Source organism: Tauraco erythrolophus, chromosome 1, assembly GCF_009769465.1.
Source record: "Tauraco erythrolophus isolate bTauEry1 chromosome 1, bTauEry1.pri, whole genome shotgun sequence".
Lineage (NCBI taxonomy): Eukaryota > Metazoa > Chordata > Aves > Musophagiformes > Musophagidae > Tauraco > Tauraco erythrolophus.
Genome location: NC_141465.1, coordinates 16706961 through 16729179, shown reverse-complemented (window position 1 = coordinate 16729179; position 22219 = coordinate 16706961). Strand labels below are relative to the sequence as shown.

Here is a 22219-nt window from a genome sequence, read left to right as displayed (position 1 = left end):
TACATTAGCCAGGTTTCATAAGGAAAAAGGGATTTGTGTCATTTGTGTCTGACTTTTTCTTTCCGCTCTCCCTCATAAGCAGTTGGCTAATTATAACCAAATTGAACCAATTATGGTATTTCAATGATACTAAGCTCCTGTAGTTTTCCTAAAACTGGTAAATTAGGGATAAGATCCTGACTTTATGCGCAGTAGTATAGGCACTCTTAATGCTCCAGGTGTGAGATCTTTCATGTTACAGTTTTTTCATGGAAATATCCACTGTATTTTCATGCTCAACGAGTAGTTAAAAAGCAAATAAAATGCTAGGGCTCACCAGAAAAAGAACAGAGTGCAAAGCAATATAAGGAAAATAGCCTTGTGCCACAAATTCATTACTGTTTCTTTCTCCTGGGTACTGTACTGTGCAGCTCTTCTCCCGCTACATGAAAAAGATGTAGAAGAGCAGCATTAAGAATCATTGTACAGAAGCCATTCACACTTTTTATGAACAACTGTGTAGGCTAGAGATTATCATCCTAGAAAAAATAGAGCTGAGGGGGGATATGGCAGAAGTCAGTGAAGCGTCATGGAGGGGCAAATAGGGGCTTACAGTTCATGGTCTCTTTTTGTGCAAGAAGTAGGGGAAATTGAAGCAGTGCTACAGAAGAAGATAGATTCAGAACAAAATAAAAAAAGTATGTTTTTTAATGTATACCCAAACCGTGGGACTCCTTGCCACAGGTTGGCTCCTAAGAGTTTACAGGAGTTCCAACGGAATGTTGACGTGGATTCATGGGAGAGAAAAATTTGTCGAGGGTTACTTAGTGTTTCTCAACATCCTCTGCCCCAAAAAGTCTTTGAGTTGTAATGTGGGGAGGCAATGTCTTTGGTACTTGCTGTGTTCCTGCACTCTTGCCTGAACACCAACTTTTCGTTCCTGCTTCTTGGCTAGCCATAGGTTATTAGCTGGGATACACGGGCCTTTTCCCTGAGCCTGTAGGGCTATTCTTACATGAAACCCCAGCCTTGAGTAGAGGAGAGATGTCCTGTTTGTGGCCATGCTAAAAGAAAAGCAGAGACAGCGTAGTCCTTGTATTGCTTATCTGGTCAGTTGACCAAGATACCCATGGCCAGTTGGTACACCTGCTGTTCCACGTTAGCTGCAGCACCTTCTCCCTGTTTAGCCAGCAGATATGGAAGGAGACACAGCGAGAAGGCTGGGGTGAAGCGTAAAGGAGAAGAGTTACAGGCTTGGATGTAGGCGAAAGCAGGGAGCTATGTGTGCAGGAGGCAGAAAGGAGGGATGAATAGAAGGTGGGATACATGTTTGTAGGTAAGAAGCAAAGGATGGGATTTGTACATGATAAACAATTGCTTGTTGGTTGCAGGATAACTTTAGATTTTTAAAATGAGACTTAGAAAGCCGATACAGAAAGAGTACAATTAAAATTGGGAATATTGCAAAGCACTTATCAGAGAGGTACTGTCTGTGGAAGTCTTATAACTTGACCAGAAGGATTTGTATTTGGGTTTCTGACGTCTCTTTCACCTATGTATTCTTGATTGCAGTTTACAGAATGACAGGCATTTTCTAAATGGTGTAGTGTTTTTTAAACTTCAGTACCTTGCAGCAGAACAGAGAAGCCATTTTCTTCACAGGCATCGCCTCCTGTAAATAACAGATATTCACTTTACATGCTGAGCAGTTGCTGAACTAGGAGCATATCCAGAGTTTTATTTTCCTGTATTAATCAAGGAAAAATGGATGTGCTTTTTAGTAGATGTTTCCTTTACAAGATGCCGTAATTGGTGTTTCACTGGCTGAGTGTTTAAACTCTGTATCCAGTATGAAGCAGATACAACCCCTTTCTCATGGCCAGCTGTGCAAGTTGCTATGGGAACTCGGTAGGGACTATCTGCAGATTACTGCTCTGGGGACCACACCTGGCTTATTTGCATTCAATTTAAGTTGGGGGAAATTCAAAAGAAGAAAAAAGGAGTATGGACTAGCCGGTAGGCAGGCAAAAAAGGGCTTGTCATTTTGAGACTGTCACATTGGATGGAAAAGCTGCTCTGTATTCATGGTTCTTGCAGAGTCATGCAGGGTGCTGAATTTTGTAGCCTTTTCCGTGCATTTTGCCAGTGTTGTGGGGCTTGTTGGAAATGTTATGTCACAGAGGATTTTTTTTTGGTATTATTGCCTCTAACTTAGTTAAATCCCAGAAAATTTGTTAACTTTCTCTGCATTTTTAATGAATGATCTCTGTGATGTTGAGGGATTGCAAAGGCAGTGTGGAATACAGGTCGTTCTTTTCAAATGGCATGTTAGTTCAACTCAGTGCAATATAAAAAGTCAGTGCAACACGGAGAGTTGCTAGAGAGCTTAGCTTGATTTTTAATTTTTTTTTTCTTCTGAATACTGAATTGCTGCTCTTTCAGTGGTGACTGTGACTTCCTAAGGCGGCTGCGGAACAATTTTCATTCAAGTCGACAGCAGTGGTCAGCTGGCAGCTCTCAGGCTGTTTGTGGCTGGATTTTGGGGGATGATGGTGTCCTGGCACTTAAGCACTTCACTTCTTTCTTTCTTGCTTGTTCATTCTTACTGCATCGGTTTGCCTTTTGACCAAGACTGGACACAAGTGATTAAAGCAGCACTGTATGCTGAATTGCTCTGTGCGCTCTTTCTTCCGCTGGGTTGACAAACTGGCTTTGGAACCGTTCTGCAGGAATGTCTTACAGGAACATGTAAACTATTCTCAGAACAGCAAGCTTAGAAGCTTTGAGAAAACTGAGATTACCTCAGTACCTTTTATATGTGTTCACATATATATTTTCATATATAAAACAATACATAATTATCTACTATAATATACATGTTTTATATAAAACACAAAGTATGTATACATATATATATAAAGCTTATATATTTATAAATAAAACATATCAAGCTCATATTGCTGTATATATTAAAAAAATAAATCCTGATGGTTAATGGCTAGTTGTCTACCTGTAATTGTTTTTGGTTCTGATCTATTGTAATGTCGCCAGAACCTTGGTCTCCCTTGAAGATTCAAGTTTTCAGCCTGTAATGGTGCTGTAGACCAACATACAGGCTTTTTATATGGATACATCAAACATTTAAAAGGTGTACTTATTGTTTATTTACTGTAGCTTTGTCTACTATGATATTATAGGGTTATTAGTAGTTATTTTTAAATTCTTCTGTCAACAATTCCTTGAATTTGGGGTATAGTGCTCTAAACCAGGTCTATGCTAAACTACTTATTGGTGTCTGTAGCTGTTACTCTGCTGCTGCTTCTGTTAGTTTCTCATCAACACTCCCCATTTTATTTACTTTCAAAACCTTGTAGTTCTAATGCTTTCTTCACTACATCTGATGAAAATAAGTGATTATATAGTTAAGCCTTACAGTGTAGAAGTCACATTTCCATTTTTGAGCATGGAAATGGTGTGTGAGGAGACAGAAATCAAAAAGAGTATTCTCAAGAGTAGAATTGGAGGGATATGTGCGTATGTAGGTATACCAATTGATACGAGTTGTTAGCATTGAGGCTGAGAGTCAGTGTCCCAAAGAGGAAATTAATAGTTGTTGTGAGATTTTAATGTCTTCTATTTGTCACATAAGTTGCATGATAAAGTTCATAAGATGAGTATATAACATACAAGTAGATTTAAGCTGTACACAGTACAGTTTTAAGGTAATACTGCTGCTGAAACAGTCTTGCCCAGCTGTTTGTTCGTGCCTCCGTGCTGCCTTTGTGCTTCAACAGAGTAAATGTTTTTCCCCTTGGACTGCGAAGCAGATTTGGGTTAGTATTTTCTCCTTGCGGTTGGAGTAGTTTTACCACAGATTGGTTCTCTCGTGTGGTTGTATATGTGGCAGCACCAGAGAGGAGGCAGTATAGCTGCGGGGCTGCAGCTGCTGGCGCTCCTGATGGCTTTTTGCTGACTCAGCATTCATGGTCCATGGCCGCAGTATTGACAGGCATTTATGTAGAGTCCTAAATTAAGTGTCCTGGTTTTAATTTTTGGTTTCTCTGTGAAAACGGTGAGATACGCATGTGTGAAACTTGTGTTTTATGGAGGAATTGGCAACTAAGGATTAAAGTATTCTGGGTATCACTTTAAAATTTTTTCGTTAGGCGTTTTGACCTAATTTTTTCAGTTGACAACTTTTACCCTGTAATTTGCAACTAGATTGTTAATTTCTTTTGAGAGGATTCTGTATCTGTCAACCTAACACTTCCACTCAAAAGAAGTTACGGAAAGTGGGGCAGTGCAGAAAAGTTTACCTCTGCTCCTGTTTATTGGAGAAATAAACAAGACATTCCTGTCTTCAGTAGTGTGAATCCATGGACCTGCAAATAAAATGCGCACGTCTTTCCGGCAAATCCTCTGCAAACACAGCCACAGGCAGTAGCCATACTGCATGCGCTTCGGCATTGCTGCTAGTAAACCCCTTCTCGTGGTTATTTCCCGGAAAAGCTAATCAATGCCTTTTCTGCTTTAGCACAGCATAGCTGCTAAACGGGCAAAGCCGTGCTTGTGAGCATTTCCTGGAAAAGCTCGTGTAGGTAATACTTTATATGTGCAGTTACACTGTCGTTTTCACTTTCTACTGTTCTTAAATTATAGTAAATTAAAGACCCAGGTGCCCAGGAGCTTTGAATTTTGATTTTTTTTTCTCTGACTGATAGCAAATGTAGTCTTATGTTAGCTCCGACCATCCAAAATGATAGATATACTTGGATAGGTGTGCTGATGGATGGAATCAGTGTCTGCAGTGTGAATAACTGTTTCTTTCTTCAGATCTTGCATCTGGCAATTTTTTTGTTCAATTTGTAACATACAAAGCAGCTTGTCTGGAATTTGGCCTTTTCCTCTTTGAGATCAAATAATTTAAGCTTCAGAAAGAAGCATCCTCATGACATGTCTTGTGGTTCCTACAGGTGTTAATAGTGTCTGGATCAGTGTGCTGAGGGCATTAAAGCAATATCCTCCTTCAGATTTGAGATAGTTATTAAGGAAGAGAGAGCAAAAGCAGTTTCTGCAAAGGCCAGTGGTAACAGCAGTGTAACGTTGATCCATACTTTAAACTGCAGAGGTTTTGCATGTGATTTTTTCTATTAGTTTGTTTTTCAAACACTCTAATGCTAACTAGAGCTAACTACTATCTCTGCTTTTGATCTTGATATATCCAGTTGGCTCCAGCAGAAATCATAATAAACTTAAACCTGTGACTTTGATTGAGAATGACCTGTGGTGTATTTAATGACAAGTGTCGTGGAGACTCTAGGATTTGAATTGAACTGAATTGCAGAGTTAAGTCATATACTGAATTAGTCTATTCTTTGTAGAGTCCCTATTCATCAGGCTAGGCTAGTAATTACTACTTTGGCAAAGTGGAGAACAGAGAAACAGTGTGTTTGCGTAAGGCGTTATGCTTTGATTTACAGGTGAGTTTAAAAATAATGTTTTTAAGCTGTGAGAGTCTGTCCCTGTTATGTGAGTGGACATGCGGAGGCAAGTCTAATGCTTTTGGAACGCACATACGGTGATGTTTCCAAAATGTAATAGGTTGTACAACTGCTAAAACAAAAACTGCCGTTCAATATTTGAGCTTGGCATAAGTAGCCTTCATATGTTGTCAGATCAGTTGTGTTGCGATTTGCATAGTAGAGAATATTTGTTTTACTCAAATACTTCATATTTTTAATGTGTATTTCAGTAACAAATTGAAACTAGCAGTATCTGTGCTGTCTTCGTTGCTTGGGGTTTTGGTAGTGTGGACTGCATTTACCTTTTCCACTCAAACGCGTGAGCGATTTCAGTAGCCACTGCGTGTGTGGAAGACGCGTTCCCATAAATGTCGTTCCAGCACACGACTAGTAAGAGACAAGCACTTTAGGTCCGAGGGATACACGAGCATGGGATGGCATTCCCTGCCCGGGGAGGTTTGGGGTCACTCCACTCCTCATCGCGGCCAGCACCTGACGCTGCTCCAGGTTCTCCACCTGCCCCAAGCTGCAGCGTCCCATAAAAGCTTGCAAGCTCTCAAGGTGGTAGATTGGTTGCGTTTTTTTGTTTGTTTGGATTTTTTTATTGTTTGGGTAGGGCTGTTACATAGACCTGTGCCCTTGGATTGTGTGTTGAAAAAGTACTGCAGGATACAAAGTAGAGAAAGACTGAAATGAAGACTGATATGAAGTTACATGAACAAAACACAAGGGAGAGCTGAAGAACGCGATCAATAAAACGTGGTTTAATCTTCAAAAAAATTTGTCAGAATGAGGAAAAAAAGAAACAATGTAAGGCATGCAAATCTTGCAAAAGTAATTAACTATGAGTTGTTTACTAATAAAACAATATATATCTGCTCTAGGTGTTCTTGTCAGTGTGAAGTATTTCAGATTTGACAAACCTGTAATTTTAAAGGACCCGCTTATATGTGGATAAAAATCTCAAACAGGTGTCTCCCTTTAAAAAAAATTTTATTTGTATTTTAAAAAAAAATCCTACTTTGGATACTACTTTTCATGTGCAAGTTTACTGGAGCAACGAATATGTGATAGTTTAGAACCATACCTCAAGTGTGGTGGAATCAAAGCATGATTTGCTCATTTTCTATCCTAACTTATACTTAAATTCAGAGAGTTCTCCTGCAAATATTAAAAAGTGATATTGTGCAACAGCTCCATGGCAGGTGCAACATGCTAGTTAAATAGCACAAATTTGTTTTCAAATGTGTAACACTTTGGGTTGTTTTTTTTTAAATTCAGTTCCTGGAGTCAGTGCTTATGATGTAGTGTTTGGTGCATATAGATAAATTAAAAAAAAAAAGTCTCAAGCCATTATGGGATCATGATGAAAACCTTGAAAACAGTGTGAGTGAAACATGAGTACTTAAATCAGGAGGTGTAAAGCCCTAAAGTTTGCTACTCTTCAAAATATTCCATTATTTCTAAGTAAATGTTATGATGGTTTCATGGATCAAAGTTGTTTTGAACAACAAGGGCTGACTGCACTGAATCTATCTCCTTTGCTTTTGAAAAGAAAACACTCAACAGAATGAAAGAAAAACTTTTATGTAAATATAATATGGATCCTTTCTTGTGTGCTGTGGCTTGTTGGCAGTAAGGGAAGGGCAAAGCTGTTCACGTGATGCGCCAGAATGATGGAATTAGCCATGAATTTTAAATAAAGCTCAGTTTGCTTGTGAAAGCTATAACGCTGTAATTTTTGAATAAGGGTATTTATTTTCTTTTCTCTCTTCCCCCACCTCCTACCACTCCCCCCCTTTTTTTCCCCCTCCTGTACTTCACTGTACTGTGAGTTTGTCATGACCGCAGTTTTCTTAATATAAAAAAAATGACTTAAACTGTGATAGTTGCTACCTTCTGTGGACAAAAATAAGTGAGGCTTAAAAAACCAAACCCACAAACAAACCCCTTGATATGAATGTCAGGTGCTTATGAGTATCTGCTGTCCTGCACTGATAAGATGAATTAGCATTCCTGCTTAGCTGCCTGCATACTTAATTTTCTTTAAAAAAAAAGGTAAACAAAAGAATTTTGAAAGACACTTTGTGTGGTGAAAAGTTTGAAAGGATAGCTATGATTTGAGTTTGTGAGAGAGAAGTAAAATCAGATGTAGACTAAAATTCTAGTTCATAGCAATTGCGTAATGACCAGTAATTCTAAAACAGGCCAATTTTATTTGACTTTTCCAGACAACTGCTCTTTGGCTTTCAGAGCAAACTTAGCAATTTTCAGATAAAATCCATTCTTTTACTCAAAGTCAAAGGTGGTGGCAAAAATTAGAGCTTTGTTTGCAGCCCTAACTATGAACAGGCTGCTGTCTGTCTGTCCGCAATTACTCTAAGAGGATTGTGCCAACTTTAATAACATTTTATTTTGTTGAAGTTCATGATTTTTTTTTTTTTTTTTTTTATAGCTCACTGGAGTTCTGTTTGATGAAATTTTTATTAGGTTTCGTTTAGCTTGTGGAATGGTCACTTGGAAATGTCTTGAGTTAAAATGTAGTAGCTCTTTGTAATGTCAGTTTAGGGGTAACTATATCGTCTTGATTGGTGCGACGTACAGCAAGGAACCTTACTCTGAGCGACGCTGCCAGTGTTCGCTGACGTTGTGCTTAAGTCATGCACTATTTTCAAAGCTTTGGTGACTAGTCTTCTTCAGTGGCTCTTCAAGATTAAATATAGTAGACACTGATAGGCTAATGAAGGCAGTGTGCTCATGTGTTACAATTAATACCATCTGGGTAATCTTGTGATGTCGTATCAGAAAGCACGCCCACAAAGTTTGCAAAGGTCACGCTTGTCACAGACTGGCTACTGGCAGAAATTTCCTAGCTGTCATTGAGGGCATGTAGTAAATGACATTTTACTAATATATGGAAACATATCTACATAAAAATGACGATTCTTTTCCCCCATAAAAGTGTGGAATACGTATTGTTAACTTTGCCCTTTATCCCTTTAATTCTGCCTCGTTTACATTTGTTTTGTTTCAAAAGAAAAAAAAAAAAGAGAAGAGACCGACCAACCATCTGAAGATAAGGGTTTAAACATCCTTTTCCCTGGTTGGTAACAACTTTCACTATCTATGACACTTATTTACAATAGTTGGCATCGGGGAATAATTTTGTGGAGTTTACAGTCAGTCAGTTGGGCATAATAAATGGAAAAAAATATAGGAGGAGAAATAGAAGATGCAAAAGGAGGTCTAACCAGGACTGCATAACCTGCAGGGAAAAATGAGGTTCCCTTTTCAAAAAGTAAGGTATTAAAGTATCAAGTATAATCATTAGAACTGAATAAGTTAAGTGACATATTGGTGGGACAAACAGCAAAACAAAATCATTAATTTGAAATGGGAAGGTATGGAAGATATGTAAAGAGTGGAGAGAAGAAGAGAATGGGTTAGAAAGAGTCTCCTGAAGCCTTACCTGCAGACTCCGAAGTGTTTGACTGAAGAACATCTTCCTTTGTCATACCTGGCTCCATGTTAGTGGCTTAGATCTTTTGGTTTTAAGGAAAAAGTATGAATAGAATTATGTGGGGAAAATCATCAGTGAACAAATTGTGGAATTGCATGAAGAGGAGAGAAATAATTTGAGATGTCTGTAGCACGGGATGTGGAGAGTTTTTTGCACTGATGATCACAAGGTGGACCACTTTCTCTTCTTAGGTGCCTCTGGAGGAAAAATACAACTTTTTATGCAAAGCCCAAAGAGGTTATTTTGCTTAAATGTGAGTACCAGAAGTGTGACTTCCGTGCAGGGTGTTAAGTAACTTCTAACATAAAAATCCAAAAAGAAAAGAATGGCCAATGACTTGGCAGAACCTAAACAGAAAGTTAAACTAGCATATTCCACCATTGGTTTTGAAGCAGGATATGTACTCTTCCTCCCCAAACCTTTTCCTACTTGTGTCTTCAGGCCTCCTTCAGAAGCCTACTGGATAAATAGTTGCAGTAGTGTGGCCTAAATGAAACAATAGGGTTATTTTTGGCTAAAAATTAAGAACTTGCATAAAAGGAAAGATAACAAAACTCAATGAAGAGTGGTCTCTGAATGAAGGAAAGAAGGAAAGAATGAAGTGATCACTGAAAGAACTTGGTTTTGGTGACTTTTTTTTTTTGGTGGATTCCCTCCTCCCCAGTTGTTATTTTGAGAAGTCAATGTCTAAGGTTTTATTTCAGTTAGCAGATTAGCTGAAGTTACAGTTCAAGTGAACGTTTGTGTGGTGGTGGGTGTTTGTAAGGCGGATTGGTTGGCACAGTTGGGAGCAGGAAGAAAATTTCTACCTTGTCTTTGTTAGCTGTCAATGCGATGTTGATAGTATGGAGGATGAGTAGCACTGTGGTACCACAGCACGCTTGCTTATGCTGCTTCAGGCACTCCCTTCCCTGGCCTTTATTTGCTGTTTTCACGTTCTGTTGTTTGATACAAGTCATCCATCACTACACACGTGCCTGCTTTTAACGGTCACTTCCTGCGGTGGAGCGCTTTTGATGCTGCACCTGTGTTCAACCAGCTCAACACAGACCCTTGTTTGAAAAGGATCCCAAAAGATAAGGCTGCTGTCCTCTTACTCTGCTACTGGCTGCCTCAGCCTGGCCACTACTTAAACTGGCACTTGCTTTGTGAAGTGCTTGGCTTATACCATTTGTGTCCAGACTCTTGCAATGAAGCAATAAGGTTATCTCCCAGTGCACTCCAAAAGCATGTATGGAAGAGTGAAATTTAGTGAAGGTCTGCAAACCATGGAGATGTGCTTCAGCATTCTCAATGGATGCATGAATGAGTAGAAAACCAAGTTGGAAACAAGGTAGTAGGAAAACCTATTCAGTACACGCAGTTGTTTCCCTGCAGTTGGGAGCACCTTCCCTTCTTGCAATCTTTTTCAAGTGTAGATCACTCATGTTAAATATATAGCAGGGAACATCTTGTGTTAAGTAGAGATATGAACCTGAACAGAAGAAGAGGTCAAGCGTGGAAATAAATTCCAGTCAGTACTGGATGATTGAGAAGTCCTTTTTCTCTCACTCCCTCTTGTTTGGAGATGTGGTGCTTGAATTCACTTCAGAAAGGAGGCAAAGAAAAGTACAGCTAGCTTTTTTAAAGAAAAGAGAAAGAAAAACCAACTTTTTAAATTCACATTGACATCTGGAAGTGGCTGGCTCAACCTTGTAGTCACGTGCATCATCGCGTTACCTTTTCCAGATCAGAATATGGAATATTAAATGTTGTGATGTCCACATTACACTTGAATTTTTATAGGAATGTTCTTGATGTTCAGGACGCTAGTATTTGAGTGGTAAACAAACTATTTGAAATTATTTAATCTAGCTTCATAATTTGTCGGTGCACCTAGTTCTGTGGACCACTTTTGGAAAAGAGGATTGATTCCTTCACAGACCAAAGCCTCTTCCCAGTTCTCCAGTCCTTCGGCATACTTTGTGGTCACAGCAGCAAGTGTGTTCTGGTTATCATCAAGTGATTCAAAGATGCAACCTGGCTGTAAAGTGCCCCTTTCAAAAAATGTAATTCTGTAGTAGGCTTTGTTTAGCTGTAGTGTGTATGCTTGTGGAAGGGATTAGTAATAGATTTTTGTGGGTTTTTTTTTTCTTGGACATCACTGGAAAGCAAAAGACTAAATCTATTTTGATTTCACTCGGGATAGATTAGTGGTGTCAAATGTTACACAATACTTAACATATCCACTGCTGTTAAGTTGGCCGTGGCAAAGGGATTACCCGATAATGAATCACCAAGCTCTTTAGCCATTTAAAGGGAATCGTGCCGCTTCCTTGCCCTGGTGGGTACTCTCTTGCCTGCCCAGGACCTTCTTGTGACAGTTCGTGTTCAGATGTGGAAAACTCCACGCAGATGTGCAAGCACCAGTTTGACAGCTTCGTGTTCAGCTTCTACCTTGCTAATTGTTTTCGTGGGATTATTTGGATTGTGTAGAAAGCTTTTTCCAAATCCCCTTTATTACTGAAGTTATTGTTGCCAGCAGGAATAAGATTAAAGGTGCTTAAGTCTGTAGAGTTGTTTCTAATTTGTACGTGTCATTTCAGTGGCATTTGAACAGAACTCTGTCTCTTCCCCTCCCTGCTCCCCTGTGGTACTGTGCTTGAGTTAGGGCTGAGAAGCCAAGCTATTGGAAGAAAATTCATTTTGTTCCCTAATTATTATGCTGGCACTCGGGAGATAATTTTTCCCTTCATGCACTGCCAATTAATATGCAAATGAGCTGATAAATATTTATACCGCGATTTAAATTATGCAGGGAGCGCTTTCAGTGTACTCTGCAAATGAATTGTTCATGGACTTCAAAGTGCTGGCTGCTGTGCTAACGAGGGGAGATTTGCATAAGGCCCTAATCAGGCGCATACTGATTAAGCTTCATTATGGAAACTGCCAGCTGCAATCTTTGTTTCTATTTTATTACAAAAAGGGGAACTTTTCACGCTTCAGTCGCCTTGACAATGTCAGACACAGCTAGTAGGAGAGACTAAAACTCCACAGAAGCAACTGAAGTTTCCCTGTTCAGTTGAAGATTGCTATGGTGTAACTGAAGTTGTGTTTCTTCCCCCACCTCCCCACTCCCTTTCGTGTTCGGTCGAGAGCAGTAGTGTAGATTTGATAGAAATTGCCATTCTCCCTTTCCTTGGACTATCTGAACCTGTAGAGGATACCACAGCAATGCTGGACTGCAGCGACTACGTTCTAGGTGGGTACCAGCTCAGCTCTTTCTTACCAGCGTTTAATATGGAAATAGAGGCTGTGAGGTTGACTATGCATAGAGGCTTAATCACATATGCAGAGGCTAGAGAAGGTATTTGTAAGGCTGAACCTCACCAGTGAATCGGCAGCAAGTAGCTGCCTGGTAGATAGAGAGATAGATCTGTACCAGGGAAATACATGGATTGTGGGTTTTGTGGTTTTTGTTTTTTTTTTTTCTTCTTCTTTCCCTCACTCCAGGAGAATTCGTTTCCTCTGCGCTGGAGAGATTTGCTGCTAGGCTTGAATGATATTAGTACAGACCTTTTGCTTTTAGGATTTCAATCTGAGAAGCATTTGGCTTCTAACAAACACTGGACTTGACTTGCATATCTGTGTGTTGTGAATTTTAAAGCATTAAAATGAATGGGAGAGAGACCTAGTCTCAAAGAATTTAGTAGCTGTATTGAGCCGTTCTCCAGCAGAATGTGTGTTATGTCTGTGTATTTTTAATGTAACAGCAAGGTTCTTCATGCGTAATAGAAAATAAGGTGGAGTGCACAGTGGTTGCCATTGATACCGTTGCAAGCTGTGCCTAAGGTTACTGGGATAATGTATTTCCTGTGCTGAGATTCCATCAGGACTGCAGAACAGACATGCCGTAATTTCTTCATGTCTTTTAAAGTTATTTATAGTAACAGATCATCCCAATTTTACAATATATTTTGTTTATTTTCAAGGCTCTTTCCCCAAAGCTCAATTTATAGGTTTTTTTAATTGTTATTCTTTTGATTCCATTATGTAAGTTCATGTAAGAACGTATAGGTTGAAGTAAGAGAATATATTTTTGGATCGTAAATTTTAAAGCAGACATATGAGTGTTTGTTTCTGAAGATGAAATGTTTTTTTGAAAATTAATTTCTAGAGTTCTCGACATGTTTTTTCACTCACATTGAACTTTTTTTTTTCCATACACATCAATGAATCATTTTTGCTGGTGCTGATGGAGTATTGGGCAGTTTCAGTATAATGGGTGAAAGGAAATAGTTAACGATATATTCCACGTTAAGCTTTTCTGTGTTTTACTAGCGATGCACAGTCCCTAATACTCCAGGTTGGTCCCGTGTCCGCTGCTGCTTTCTTCTGAATACCTTTTGAAATGTGGCTGAGGGTGTGTGAAAGCCTGGCACAGCACTGCCTCGCGACACCCTCAGCCCTGCTAGCGGAGCAGCAGTACTGAATGCACTCACTCCTGAGAGTTTGATTTCAATCATGCACCTGCTGCTTTCGATCCTTCCTTCTGTGGAGTTTGTTTTTAGATAACGTTGGCACAAGTTGTAGCCCAGGGCCTTTTTTTAAAACCCGAGTGAGATCTAAAGGGAAAAGAAAAGGTGAGGGCATTATGGTTTGGGTTTTTTAGCCCACTTCATTTGTTTACTCTTGTAACTTTAAAGTAGAAATCGTAGGAGCATGTATAAACCAAATAATCTTTTTATTTGACGTATAATGAATCCGTAGGTTTAGTATCCTGCGGATATGCGTCTGTTTTGCTGGTAGCAGTTTTGTGCTTCAGATGAATGTCATACCATTTGCAATGGAAATAGCGGCATTGTTCTTAATGCTTTACATGCAGAAGGCCCACAGATTGAACAAGAAATAGTCAGCTGGTGAAATAATGGATGTTATCCTTCGTTTGAACCTGAGCAGTACCAGAAAGATGTTTCTTCATCCAACTCACTGCTTTTTTGCAATAGCAATGTTTGAGGTCTTTGTAAGGGATGAATCTTTACAATAAATATTCTTTTAGACATGCTTTTGGTAGTTGAGTAAACTTTATATGTGTGTCTAGTAGTAGGAAACGCTGAAAACCTTCTTTAAAAGGATTATTTTGCAACAGAGCCTGAAAGAAAAACATGTCTTGGTTGCTTTATGAAGAGAGGTCTGTACAGCTTTATGAAGAGAGGTCTGTACAGCTATAACTTTGTCCTGAGCAAACTTGCTGGTCATGCAGGAAGGTTTGTTGTATGAGCCTCCTCAAACAGAGGGAACAGTCACTACGTTGCTTAAGAGTTCTGTGCACAGGACAGTCCTGTCCCCACTCTGGGTTTAGTTTGTTTATTCTACCAGTAGTATCCTGCACGGTGGCTCTTATAATTAAGTTTCTGCAACAAACTAGCACCCAGGGCCCTGTGTTGTTTTTCTTGCAAGAGCTTTCTGAAGTGGTTCCGTGACTGGATCCCATGTTACCGAGAGATGATCTTTGCAACCTGTCCTCTTCCCACACATCAACAGCAAAGGTTCCTGTGCAGTCAGTGGAACCCATGTTCTTTTTCTAGAGTGTGGATCCTACTATCTCAATGTGGAAAATGACAAGGAGAAGAGAAACAATAGATTCTGTGTCTGCAACTTAGCAGAGCTCTGTCTTTCAAAACTATGAACTCATAGCTTGAATCTGCTAAGCGGAGGTGGTGAAAAATGGGGCAAAACTTGGAGCCTTCTGCCAAAGTATGGACCAGCACCACTCCGCTGGAAAGTTTCTCCTCACTCACTCCCCCTTTCAAAAAGCAGTTTAACACGTGTCTGCCTTTATACTGAGAGTAACATTGATAGCCCAGATCTTTTACATGTGCCTGACACTTGAAAGATTTAAGCATGGGCACAGGAGCTTTGAGAAGAGTTGAAGCTCTGGAGAGGTTGAGTTAGCTTGTTGGGGCAAGATTCCTGTTTGTTACAGTCCTCTGGGTTTTCTAGGCCCTGGTGGGTTCAACTGCAGCAGTTGTTTACGTGGAAAAGTAGATTCATTTTAAAAATACTGATGCATCTTAAACTGCATTTCCTAACTGTTTATTGGACTTTTTCCAAGGTTGATGTCTCTTATTTTTTCTCTCCTGCATGCTGTGTTTCCAACTAGTTCCCTTGTTTTCCCAGCCAGGCTCTGTCATGACTGCTGTTTTCATTCAGGCCCTTTCCACATGCTTCATTCCTCCTGGCTTGTGTTCCTTGGCTGCTGTTGCCCATGGTTCCAATAGCCCAAGGGTGGCAATGGTCTCTCTGGGCAGTAGCAGGGGATAGTACATGGCAATGGTCCGGCTTCTCGTTTCCAACTCTTATAGACTGCCAAGCAGTGAAGTGTCTGGGCACTCTTGGAAGTATCTGGGGGAAAGATGCAGCGGTTATGCTGTTACTGTATTCTTCTTCAGCCCATTGGTATTTTGAAAATCACTGATTTGATGAAAGTACATGACAGAGCTAACCTTTTAAGCACCTAGGAAGAGTACCCTTTACTGGATACTCTGGAGTAAAGGGTTCATTCTGAGCTCATTGAACTTGCTTTTAACTGGTTCTGGGAATGGAAGAATGTGCTAAAGGATTTGCTTACACTTCATTTTATGAACTGGTCTGTCTTGAGATTCTTTTTGTAATTTTAGTTTGTGATAATGTGGCATACTGAGGTTGGTGGCAAGGACTGAGGCGGTAATAAGCTGGAGAGCTGATGCTGTACACAGAACATCTGTATAGATTCCTATATAAGGAAACTATATTCTCTGTCTGCCATCTGGAGAGGCCCTCTGCATTGCACTATATTCAGCTGACAAGCTTGGAAACCAAGAGCAGACTTTTCAGTAGATTCATCCAGAGGGAAAAAGGGAGAGGAATTATTTTATATTTGTATGGTTTTGCATGAATATATAGGAAATATGAAATAACTTGGTATCAGTGACATTCCTGTAAAATAAAAATGCAGTATTCAAAAAATGACATCTATTTTATTATAGTGATTGAATTTCCTTTCTCTTTGGGGGGTGGAGAGGGGAACAACACAATAATAATGTAGGCCTTACTGGTCAGACTTAATGTTTTTGAACCTTGATTTAGCCATTGTTCCTTCCTCCCCCCCCCCCCCCCCCCCCCCCCCCCAGCTTTTTGCTTCCGTGACTTTCATTGTACTGAAAATTAAGTTCCTACCTATCTGTGCCCTCCAGCATGCTGGTTTTTATTCCCTTAACACCATGTTTTCACATATGAGAATAATGACATACAAAATTTTGAAACAATATTTATCTGGAAGATTCAGTACTGTGTTCTGCTTCTGATAATTCTTTTTGTGTTATAATCTGAATTAAGGTAAAGTATATATCAAATTCCTGATGTTCTGTACTTCCCTTGGACAAGAAGGTATGAATAGATTTGTGGGTTTTTTTTTCTGTATTAATTTATCTTTATTTCTGTTTTAATGCAGACTCAAGAATGAACAATCCGTCAGAAACCAGTAAACCATCAATGGACAGTGGAGATGGGAACACAGGTAAGAAATGTTCAATTGGTGCACAGGTATTTTTTGATGAAATTGAATGGAAGCAAGATTTCTGTACCTGTTTACAGGAATTAAAAAAAAAAAAGACAAAAAACCGCCACAAACCGCACACCTACTGTTTTTAGATACTTGGGAAAACTTTTGTCTCATCATTAACCCTACTGTTTGCAGGGCATTATTCACGACTACTGTATCAGAGCACCGCCCACGCTTTGTATATAACATTCCCCTTCCCCATTTCCTCTATCTGTGCTGTTTCTGTTATTATGGAAGGTCTGGTGGCACTGGCTCTCCATAAGTAGTCTCATTTTTTCCTGGCAGAACATACCTTCAGCACCTCTAACTTTGTCATTTATTTTTGGGTTGAAATTTTCCCTGGCAGCTGGGGGCCACTGGCTGATTGTGTTTCCATTTTAGATTCTGTTCAAGCTCTCACAACAGTTCTCGAGAACAAGGCAAAGGCAGAAAGCATCATTTCTCAACATTAAAAAAAAATGAAACGAGCTTTTCTGTAATTTCTTTGTACGTTAGAACAGAATCTTGAAATTTGGCTGAGGAAGAATAGCCTTTGTGTCAGGGCCAATGTGCTTTTTGGCACATCCTTAAGATGCATCCAAGTTCTAAGCCATTGAAGAAGCTTGTTAAGCCACTACAACTCAATCATGCTATCTCATGCTTTAATTATTTTCTGGTGGTAATTTAATGTTCATTTTGGAAACAAGAGAAATGACAATTCTGATAAAAAGTAAATAGTTTAACCTAACTCAGAATCTTATCTGAGCTCAGCATAGCATTTGAGAAGAGAAGATTTTCATGAGAAGGAACCTGTTCTTGTTGCTTTGAGAGAAGTCTAGTTACCTTGTATGAGGAAAATTTATTTTTCCTCCTCTTGCTTCAATAATAAGAGTTTTATTTTAAACTCTTCTGGAGTTGTGAGGAAACTAACAATTTATTTCATTTTATGCTGCTATCTCCTCATTCTTTGTGCAAGGCTTTAATACAGTTAAGAGAGACTCATGTTTCCGATACTGATTCAAGAGGCTGGATGTTTCTGCCCAATGCATGGGGTCAGTCAAAAGGAATTCTGCTCACTTATTAATGTGTGTTTTGTTATTGGCATCTTGTTTTTTATAATTTCCGTTTTATTTGTAATAGGAGAGGTATCAATTCTTTTTATGTACAAAAATGATTTATTAGGTATTTAATACTGGTTTAAGATGATATAAAACATTATTTCAGAACACATGGGCTGTAAATATTTCATTCATAAACAGCACCAAGAGAACAATGGTTTTAAATATCCCTATGCAATCCTTGTAGCTGGAGGGTGTGTGTAAACGGCTGAGAAAATTCCGACTTCCTGCTCTGTAGGACTGCAGTTCCTTGCATAGAGAGTACCTTCCTAATGTGCTTACTTAAGTGCAGCTTTAAGTACCAGTTTCACCTAAACTGGGCTGTTAAAGAAGAGGACTTGTTTTACTCAAAGGTAGTCCATTTGATCACAGAGGTATTGCATCTGCTTAAGCGGAACCCTGGCTCTGCTCCTAGGCAGATACTTCATCAGTGTGAAGGTGGTGGTCGTGGTGTGAAGAAATCAATAGCTTGTAAAGCTGCATGTAGGTGCTTTCCTCACAAAGGGGGATACAACGTCTGTATTTTTTTTATACTCTAATATTAAGGTTAGTTATTACAAAAATTTGACTCTTACTGGTGTATGGACCTTTTGCAAACATTGGTTCTGTAATTTAAATGTTCCCAGTCATTCCTTTCAGTTTTATTTCTTGACTTTTTAAAGGATGCAAACTAAAGTAATCTAGAGTTTTTAAGGACCTTTTGTTCTGTTTTTAAATATAGTGCTCATAAACCTCTGGAGGTAGTGATTAATGGCATTTGTGACGTTCTTCAGGGGCTCAGGCACCAGTTGCAGTAGTCAACTGGCAGATGTTAAACCTTGAAAGGCATACTCATGGAATGTAATTTTAGGCTTCTAATCAGGGTACGTAGATTGTGGTTCTGGGCTCTGTGCATCCTTAGTGAAAAGAAGTCCACTTGCAGCTCAAATGCTAAGGAACTGGAAGTGCCATTGATTGTCTGGGGAGCATAGGCTCTGAAGCAAAATGCATGAAGATGATTTTTACCAGCACTCAGAGTTCTTGTTTTTGTAAATTTCTGTAACTGTCTATTTTCCAGGGACATTTGTAAATCACTTGAGTCTGCTGTGTAAACACTACGAGTCTATCTCTTGAACCTCAGTGGATGTTTGTTTGGGTCATTCTGTTTTAAACTGTAGTAAGCTGATGCAACTTGAAAATTTTAAGAGAAGTTACTGTAGGACATGGAATTCACGTTTGGCAGAGCTAGCGTTCTCAGGAAGAAAAATACAGTTGCAACTGGTAAAGATGACTTAACATCAGTAGTTCTCTGAGCTAACAGCCAAGTTTCATGGAAGATAACAAATTAGAGTTTTGTATTTCTAACTCTGACTATTTAGGGAACATAATAAAGACCCCTGAATACACTGATCACAATAAAATGCCTGAAACAGATTTTAACTTCAAAATTTTTGTACTCTGTGGACTCCTCTTTTAAGCATCTGAAAAAGCAACCCATATTTTCAAACGAATTAAAAACAACAACAAAAAAAGTCTTTATGACTACCAAGACTTGTTGGATGACTGTTTTCACAAGAACATGAATTGATCAACTGGTTGTCAGTATTGCAGAATTACACAAATCTTTTCCAACCTTCAGTTGTGGGTGGACAGTCTGCTTAGTATCTACTGGAAAAAGAAGAAAGAAGAGTGTCTCACAGTAAACGGATAGCCCTTTTGGTTTCCTTTTTATAGGTTGCAGCATAAAATTTTCCAAAACAACTCAACCTTTTTTGGTTGTTTGTTTAATGCATATTCTTTTTTAAAAGGTGTGTGAATGCAAGGTTATAATGTCTATGGAAACTGTAGTATTATGACATGCATTGATATAACAGCAAAATAATATTTTTTGTAAGTGTAGTATTTGGAAGGATTCTAAGGATTGTTGTTTGCATTGCTTCATTTCCAGAGATTGATTTTTTTTTTTTTTTTTTGGTCGCCATAAAAAGAAAGTCTATAGGAGAGTGGGAGAGGGACCATGAAATATTCTCTAACTGCTAGAATTCTGGGCAAATATAAATGCTAAACTTCCTATTAGTAACATGGACAAGGAATCAACAGTTTCTGAGTATTGGGGATCTCTCTCTCTCAATGCATGCATGCTCAGAGAGAGAGAGTGCGTGCATGCGCACTGGGGAAACGTACTGCTGGTGCTGGAAGGTGTCTCCCAGAGCACAGTGCAGATACCTGCTCAAGTTAGTTTTGAAATCTTTCTTCTCCTTGTTCACTTTCTCTTCCCGAGTCCTTTCTTGCACCTTACTCCTCATCTCCTCAGACCTGTAGGTCCTCACTGCTCTTCCTTTCCTATGCAGTTTGTAAGCTCAGACTAAAGCCTGATGATTATGATCTTGGATTTTGAGACTATGTTCTTCTCGTGACTGCAGATGCAATGTTACCTTGCCTCCTCTGTTTTGTTATGCCTTTAGCCTCTGCAGGTACAATTCAAGACACTATGAACTAATGGACGTTTAGGGTGTCCTGGTACTTAGTGTTCTGTTCCTTTCCCTGGAGTGGCACTGAGTAAGATGGTTCAAAATTAATTGCACTTAGTATTAGTCTTCATTCAAACCAACTCCATGAAGTAGGTAACCACATGGCTGAATTTATGGCAGAATTTAAACGTGCTTAAGTTGCATTGAACTTGGGCTGTAAGGGTGGAATTTCATCCTACGGCTTGATTCAGTCTCAACAGCTCGATGGGAGCAGGGGAGGCTTGTTTCCCTACTACCACATCTCTGACCTCCCCTGCTTTGCGTTATCTGCTGCTTGCTGGGCCCTAAGGTACGTTAATTCATCTCACATAGCTGGCAGAAAACTAACTTGGCCGAAAGAAAGAGGAAAGAGTTCTGCTCGGTTAGAAAGGTGAATTGGCTTACTGCTGTGTCTGTGAACTACCAGAAGGGGCAGGACAGGAACAATGTAGGTGGAACCAAGAAGAAAGGGGAGAGGAGAGATGGAGAGTTCCCGCTCCTGGTTTTTTTTTTTGGTGATGATGAGCTGTTAGATAAACTCTAGCAGTTATCGGAGCTCGGATGAAGATGGAAAAGACGTGAATACTTGAGATTGTTAAAATCACAATACTTGGTGATTAATAGACATGGCAGATGCAATCATATGGGTTTTTGCATTTAACTCTTTATCTTGAGCAGAAGTGGCATTCTGGTCCTTTCATGTCCTTACAGTGTGCTGAGCTTCTACTTCTGACAGCTTCATTTTCCAGTCGTCTTACCAGATTTCTTGGATTCCAGAGGAGTGGTGTCACGTCCTTACGAGCACCTTAAGAGCAAGGCCTCTCATGTGCTGGACTCAAAAGTTCATTTTCCCTGCTGTTCTTCAAAAGTCGTAGGCATCCTGTGATAAATTCAAGCAACCTGGGCAGCGTTCCTTCCAAAACTAAGGTTGCATCCAAAGGGGAAGAGACACTGTACTTCCAAATACCAAAGAAAGCTTAAGATGCAAGTAGAACAGAGAGTTGTTATCCAACAATGAAGGGGTTAAATTTTGTGGAAGAATTTCTTGAAGGGTTTAGTAGGTTTTTTGCACGTATCTACAGAAGATAGATATGCACACAAGGATGACCATCCTTGAAGCTGTCAGGAGTGATTAGTTCAGAAACTCCCTATCAAGAGCTGGCCATCCTTGAAGGAGGAACAACCCAGAAAATGTACGAACTTTGTTCCCATGTTTTGGATTGTCAGTGTGCGCAGCAGTAACTGGGCGAAAGGCAATTCCAGCAGGGGGAGATCGCGACCTCCGACTCATGGACCACCTACCTTAAACGTACCCCAGACCCAAAAGAAACGGGCGGAGGGAAAGGACTGAGCATGCAAAATAATTTGCATGTAAAGCAAGAGAAAATGAACCAATTGTTTAAGAGAATAACAATGAATATGTAAACATGCTAACGATTTCAGGGAAATTTTATGCAGATGTATGATTACAGTGTACAACTAAGTTTCTGTCCCGAGGCTGGGTGTGCTTGCTGGGTGGAGATATCCCCCCTGCACCCGGTACGGCAATAAAGTAATGCCTCTTTTCTAAGTTGTGTTAAGAGAGTCTCTGTCCAGGTTTTTGGTGACAGAGTGAACAGGTGGGATTTGGGGATTTTTTTTTTTTTTTTTTCCTGTAAGTTTGGTTTTTGGAGGTGTGGGTAGAGGGAGTTGGAGTCCTTCAAGGCTGAATTTAAAGAAAATATTGTTTTCTTTCAATATGTGTCTAAACGTTTTTTTGGGACCCATGGAGATTAAGATCAGACTTGGAACTTGCTTTGTTCAAAACTTGTCAACCCTAGGAGGTTTGTTTCAAATTTCCATATTCGGAGTCAGCAGAAGCGCTAACTGGAGCATTTCTTCTGCACACATGCACAGCAGTGCTTTTTTAATGTGGTCCATGATTTGAGGCTCTTTTTGGAAGATAGTGAACTACAACAGCTTCACCTATTTATATAAGGTGAGGCTTCCAGCTAGTCCTCTCAGAAATGGATAATTTTTTTGACCCTTCT

The 22219-nt window shown here is 39.6% G+C and overlaps 1 protein-coding gene across 11 annotated transcripts in view; it reads left to right on the top strand.

Moving 5' to 3' along the window:
* The window catches only part of POU2F1 (POU class 2 homeobox 1), a 111368-nt gene that overhangs the window by 49209 nt on the left and 39940 nt on the right, over window positions 1-22219 (top strand). For 10 of the 11 annotated variants that reach the window (XM_086617495.1, XM_086617485.1, XM_086617477.1 and 7 more), the window contains exon 2: window positions 16493-16558. In XM_086617495.1, coding sequence (XP_086473621.1) covers window positions 16493-16558 — 66 coding nt within the window. Of the gene's footprint in view, window positions 1-12234; window positions 12263-16492; window positions 16559-22219 lie in introns of those variants that run through there. The other variant, XM_009992347.2, reaches the window with a different exon arrangement.